The sequence below is a fragment of the Salvelinus fontinalis genome, chromosome 21, assembly GCF_029448725.1.
Source record: "Salvelinus fontinalis isolate EN_2023a chromosome 21, ASM2944872v1, whole genome shotgun sequence".
In the NCBI taxonomy this organism is placed as follows: Eukaryota; Metazoa; Chordata; class Actinopteri; order Salmoniformes; family Salmonidae; genus Salvelinus; species Salvelinus fontinalis.
In genome coordinates, this window is record NC_074685.1 from 34,163,513 (window position 1) to 34,170,040 (window position 6,528).

The window sequence follows — 6,528 nt, forward strand, 5'->3', positions numbered from 1 at the left end:
ACTGACCGCGTCATCTCGAATTGGAGAGGCGTTGCATCTTATCAGCACGGGCCAAATAACCGCTTGGATGGGAGAAAGTACAGAAGGGCTTCCAGTGCACATGCCTTGTAGTGGAGATTTCTGCTGTTAATAATTAGAGCAGAGTGATATTCTGGGAGGGGAAAGTGTGAACATTGGATGTATTCCCCAGACAAAGACGGGTTATCTTAAATGTAGTTTGTTTTCGGTTTCATATCCTCTTCCGTTCTGCTGTGGTGGTCTACTACCAATAAGTTCATTTATTTAACCAGGAAGGGCTCATTGAGATTTAAAATCTATTTTTCAAGAGCGTCCTGGCCAAGATAGGCAGCACCAAGTCATTACAAAAATTAGACAGACAACATGAAAAACTGCAAGTAATCTAGTAAAAACCATTGAATTCACAAGTATAACAAAATCAAAAACGGCAAATTAAAAACCATTGAGAGGTCAGGGAATCAGCCTCAAAATCCTTCATCTGTGATTTAAAAACACCAATCGGGACAAGTTCTTCCAGTTTAAAAGTATTTTGTAAGGTGTTCTAAGACGATGTCGCAGAGTACATAAAAGCCCTTTTACCAAATTCAGTTCGGACATTTGGGACAGTTAGCAGGATAAAGTCCAGCGAACGAAGACAGTACCCACCACATTTCTGAACAATAAAAAGGTAGTAAACCCAAAATGGCTTTGTAAATAAAAGTATACCAGTGACTGAGCCTACGAGTGACTAGAGAAGACCAGCCAACCCTGGTATACAAAGTGCAGTGGTGCGTAAGGGTTTTGCAGTTTAAAATAAATCTCAAAGTGCCATGATAAAGAGTGTCAATTGATCTCAAACACTGAGCGGAAGCATTCATATAAAAATATCCCCATAGTCTGTAAAGGCATAAATAAGTGTTGCCGAGCAAAAGCAATACTGTTGCGTGAGTCACCATCTGAGGATCAGTTTAACTGGTTGGGTCTTTATAGGCGAGACTTTACACACACTAGTATCACATGTTGTAGGAGCTTTTATAGGCAAATTATATTGTTTAAAACTTTTGACTATTTCTTTTTCCGGAGTAATGGAATTGAGAAAAATTAAATGTTCAAGTTCATGAAATAGTTGCATATCCATTACGCTTGAAATTCGACTAAAATGTAAGTTCCACGTGGTCCAGAGATATGGCAACAAAGTTGCTCATGTGTTCTGTGTAGCTGGAGGATTCACTGCATTTCAATAAAAAGAGGAAAGGGGGGGGGGACCAACGTGAATTATTAATGTAATTTTAAATATAAAATGTAGGAATATTTTAAAATGTACTTAAATCTGTTTGAAGCATTTTAGGTCAGATTATCCCAAATTGACTATTGTGGTGATAGAATATGTGCATTGTGGGTGTCAATATAAAGTGACGGCCATATTTGCCGGGTGCCGTTGCTGTAAACAAAAAGTGAGAGACAGACGCTTCACCGAATTTCGGGTCAAATTTATTTCTTTAATTTACTATGTCTCTGGGAATGTCTTACAAACCCAATGTCCACCAGCACATTCCAGGAACTTCCGGGAACCAGGGTAAGACAAAAATATCGGTTAAAATCCAACCATCCAACCGCTAAATCGAGTGTTAAAACCGGGGTTTCGGAGAATACCTGCAGAAAGACTGTAGTTTTTGTCCAGTTATATATATAGGGTCAGATCCTGAGAGCTAGGCTAATTCATATCCGCCATTATTACTAATGTAAAAAAAAGCCCCATCCTCATATGCATCGTCTAAACAAGGACAGAGGTGTGAAATTCCTTATGTTTCGAAAAATAATCCCCGTTCTGTGTCCTATTCTGTCCTGGAGGGTATCGTTACATTGTGACAAAAATGTATCACTTTGGCTTCTTAAGTCAGCCCTTTTCCGCTTCCTCCATGATATTCTCTCGCGGAGCTGTTGATTGATCTGCTAGGGTATTATTTTATGACCCTTCGAGGACATCTAGTGTTTGACAACGCTTATTGCATTGGGAAGAACATGCCCACTACAACTGTGGGCATTGTTGGCGATGTGAACATGCAATATGTAGAATTTGTATTAACTTATTTTCCTCCTGTTTTATACTATCTGCTTAACTGTAATATATTTGACCCTAGATGTGTTTGTATTTGTCTCCTAACAGTTGGAAACATCCAGTCTCCGTCTGCAGCCAACTTGGCCACTTTGCAGTCCTACAGGCCGCTGGTGAATGACGTTTACGCACCGCCCTCCTTGGGCTTCTCACAGGTACAGGAATTCACAGACCGAAAGAACGACAGACACCCACATTGCGTCTGCTACTTCTACAATGCAGGAAATAAAATTGCCATGTTATTAGAAATGAATTGTTACAAATTAATTGTATCTCCTTTGGTAATCTGTCTCTCTCCTGTCCCTGTGTGCAGGGATCCAGCGGCAGCCAGTTGCCCCAGAGTAAGTATTCAGAGCTACTGGCCATCATCGAGGAGCTGGGGAAGGAGATCCGGCCCACCTACGCCGGCAGCAAGAGCGCCATGGAGAGACTAAAACGAGGTAATGTGGAAACCTCTGTACTAATACAATACTTATATTGTGTGTTGAAACAAACTGCATATTCTAGACTATACAATAGTCCCCTTCTTAACTTGGTTAGAGAGTTATCAGTCAGTGATTGACTGTTCATTTTGGTGTCCTCTTCCCCAAAGGTATCATCCATGCCAGGGGACTGGTGCGGGAGTGCTTGGCAGAGACTGAGAGAAATGCCAGGTCCTAGCTACAGAAATATTACCCTCTCCTGCAGAAGAACCAACACCCAACACTCTCACTCACCATGTAAAAGACTGCTGCATGGCACATCCTCTAAAAATAGGAATACAAATTCAAATCAAGGGATGGTTAAAAAGGTCAAGAAAATGTTTCTGAAAGGTTAAGATTTGAGAAAGGGAGGGAGAGGGGACACCAGAATAGAATTCAGAATTAGAAGGATTTGTTTTTTCTTCATGCCCCATTTTGGGGTCACAGTTTCCTGTCTTCATATTTATAACAAATAGTGATTTTTGCATGCAAATGTACAGGTCAACCATGACCTTTTGTTTAATTGTCGACATTGCATGGTTTGTACAGGATTAGATTTAGGAGATTAACTCTTTTTGATAGACTTTGGTCTGAATTCCAGACCCTTTTAACACACGGGTGAACAAGTGAAGGACAGAAAAGTGCCAAATACGTTGGTTCATTCATGTTGAGGTTCTTTTTTGATATTAATGATATATGCTCTTATGTAGGAGTTAAGAACATACCGTAAACTCACTCCACAGCTAGTTGGAATTGTCGCCGATGGAGCCATCCAAGGTGTACATTTTTGTATGGCTCAATAATCGGTTTGCACGTTTACAAGGAGGGCAGTCACGTGCGTTGAGAAGCAGAGGATGACTGGTTCTAGCCCAGTATGGGGCAGTCGAACAGTGGAGGAAGCTAAGCTGTTAGCAGCACACTGACCTCTGTTACACTTGCATCTTTGTATGTATTTATTACTCAGTGTAATAAAATGTATTTTCAATACAACTGTCACATTGTTTTGAAATTAATGTGAAAATGTGTTAAAATAATCCAAGTGGTCTCATAATCCATATTTTTCTCCTGAGAGGTAAGGTTCTATGTCTCCAGTTGAATAGATTAGAAGGTCAATATTGAGATAGTAGACAGTCCGTGTAAGGTTAAAGCTAGTCTTGGTTGAAAAGAGAGAATATGATGGAGATATCTGGGCAATAGTAGTACAGCAGACCCACTGATTTAGTCTTATCTACAGTGATTCATTCCTTGAACATTGCGTAACCCGTACAGCAAGACTAAAACAAGCACTATTTGAACTGGTGACGAACAAATACATGATGTAGTCTAGGATAATGGGTCCGAGAGACTTTTTAGTATTTACCATAAATACGGGATTTAACTAGATAAGACACATTCAGTAGCTATCAATGTTACAATCGCAGACTGTGTTGGGGAGTAACTGATTACATGTATCAGTTACATGTAATCTCATATTTTATTTTTTACTAACCAATCAGTTACATTACCAGCAAAAATATTGTAATCACATTAGATACTTTTGAAAAACTAGATGATTACTTATTGGAATACTTTAATTTCAGAAAGGATGTTTGTAGAAAAAAAATACATTGACACCTTTCCGTTTTCTCAATGACATTCAATTTATCATTGAAAAAAGGCGAAGTTTAAGTTTGTTCCATCTAAGCAATTCTATGACCACAAGTCAGAGACCACTATGATGACACACTAAATGCGTTAGATGGATCCTTTTTGTCTTCTAATGCCTCTTTAAAAATATTTTTTCTTGTGTTATATATGACATTGTACAACAGCTGATGAAACTAACACTGTAAAAGTGTGAAAATTGATCAGAGGTATTTCCTGATAATACAAGTGCATTGTCAGACAAGTCATGCACTTGAGTCAGAGTGCTGAGTTTGTTCTACACAGGACCTTGTAATCAGCAGGTTTGCATGGGCGGGAGTTTCGGCTTTCCACGGTGCAGTAAATTGGTTTATCGACAAATAACAAAGAGGGTTCCAAACCTAAACCAATAACAACTTTTCTGTTTTTCCCTCCCCACTCAGACCCCTCCCAGACAGTGTCAACAAAATTCTTGCTTGAGAAATAGTTTTTTGCTAAAAAGTTATTTTTGTCAATTTTAATACATCTATTACAGTTATGTACTTAATTGTTACCCAGAAATGATAGAAAAACAGCTGCATTGGGCCTTTTGGCATGTGCAGACCAGCTGTCTGGGGTGTTTACGAACATATTCAACCTCTCCCTATCCCAGTCTGTTGTCCCTACTTGCTTCAAAATGTCCACCATTTTTCCTGTACCCAAGCAAGCTAAGGTATTGGAACTAAATGACTATCGCCCCGTAGCACTCACCTCTGTCATCATAAAGTGCTTTGAGAGGGTAGTCAAGGACCATATTACCTCCACCTTGCCCAACACCAAAGACCCACTACAATTTGCATACCTTACCAACAGATCCACGGACGACGCAATCGCTGTTGCACTGCACACCACCCTATCACACCTTGACCTTCACCTAGTGGGTCTTTTCGGCCTCCCGGGTGGCGCAGTGGTCTAGGGCACTGCATCGCAGTGCTAGCTGCGCCACCAGAGTCTCTGGGTTCACGCCCAGGCTCTGTCGCAGCCGGCCGCAACCGGGAGGTCCGTGGGGCGACGCACAATTGGCATAGTGTCGTCCGGGTTAGGGAGGGTTTGGCCGGTAGGGATATCCTTGTCTCAGTATGTAAAATGTAATCAAATGTATGCAATCTACTGTAAGTCGCTCTGGATAAGAGCGTCTGCTAAATGACTAAAATGTAAAATGTAAATGTTGACAAGAGGAATACCTATGTGAGAATGCTTGCTCCCTGTGCAACTGGGTCCTAGATTTCCTGAAGGCCAAACCCAGGTGGTGAGAGTAGGAAACAACACATCCATCACACTGACCCTAAACAAGAAGGTGACCCAGGGCTGTATGATGGGTCCATCACCTCTCATAGCTTGGTTCCTCTCTAGGTTTCTTCCTAGGTTTTGACCTTTCTAGGGAGTTTTTCCTAGCCACAGTGCTTCTACACCTGCATTGCTTGCTGTTTGGGGTTTTAGGCTGGGTTTCTGTAAAGCACTTTGAGATATCAGCTGATGTACGAAGGGCTATATAAATAAATTTGATTTGATGATCAGCCCTCTCCTGTACTCCCTGTTCATCCATGAATGCGTGGCTACGCACAACACCATCTAAATTTTCAAGTTTGCTGATGACAGCCTGTTTACCAACAACAACGATAAGACAGCCTACAGGGAGGTTATAACGCTGGCGGACTGGTGCCAGGAAAATAACCTCTCACTCAACCTAAAAAACGCAAAGGAGTTGATTCTGGACAACAGGGGACAGAAGAGGGAGCACGCCCCCACCCACATCAACAGGCATAGTGGAGAAGGTCAAAAGCTTAAAGTTCCTTGGCATGCACATCACTGATGACCTGAAATGGTCCCACTGATGACCTGAAATGGTCCCACCACACCGACACATTACATTTACATTTACATTTAAGTCATTTAGCAGACGCTCTTATCCAGAGCGACTTACAAATTGGTGCATTCACCTTATGACACCTTATGACACTGTGGTGAAGAAGGCGCAACAGCACCACTTCAACCTTGGGTGGCTGAAGAAATTTGGCAAGGCCCTGAGCCACTGTCTGTTCACTCTGCTACCATCTAGCAGACAGAGACGGTACAGGTGCATCAGAGCTGGGACAGAGAGACGACATAAACAGTTTCTATCTCCAGGCATTCAGACTGTTGAACAGCCATCACTAGCTGGCTACTTGCCAGTTCCTCTGCCCTGTAACATATTGGAACAATGTCAAAGTGGAGATGTGAAACAGTTGTTTATACTTTGGCTAAAACCTAGCTTTTATATTCGTTTATTTATCTATACAAGCATGTTAAAAC

At 41.3% G+C, this 6,528-nt stretch overlaps 1 protein-coding gene across 1 annotated transcript; it reads left to right on the forward strand.

Moving 5' to 3' along the window:
* Window positions 1-1,418: 1,418 nt before the first annotated feature.
* LOC129818747 (cyclin-dependent kinase 2-associated protein 1-like) lies at window positions 1,419-3,570 on the forward strand. Its single transcript, XM_055874941.1, has 4 exons — window positions 1,419-1,573; window positions 2,165-2,268; window positions 2,427-2,553; window positions 2,706-3,570. The coding sequence occupies exons 1-4, from the start codon at window positions 1,507-1,509 to the stop codon at window positions 2,771-2,773; spliced, it is 366 nt and encodes a 121-aa protein (XP_055730916.1). The 5' UTR covers window positions 1,419-1,506; the 3' UTR covers window positions 2,774-3,570.
* The last annotated feature ends 2,958 nt before the right edge of the window (window positions 3,571-6,528 follow it).

Excerpts from the sequence above, each read along its gene's own strand:
- LOC129818747 (XM_055874941.1), top strand. The coding sequence starts at position 1,507 with ATGTCTCTGGGAATGTCTTACAAACCCAATGTCCACCAGCACATTCCA. Across the intron at positions 1,574-2,164 it reads AGGAACTTCCGGGAACCAGG|TTGGAAACATCCAGTCTCCG; the intron begins GTAAGACAAAAA and ends GTCTCCTAACAG. Across the intron at positions 2,269-2,426 it reads CCTCCTTGGGCTTCTCACAG|GGATCCAGCGGCAGCCAGTT; the intron begins GTACAGGAATTC and ends CCCTGTGTGCAG.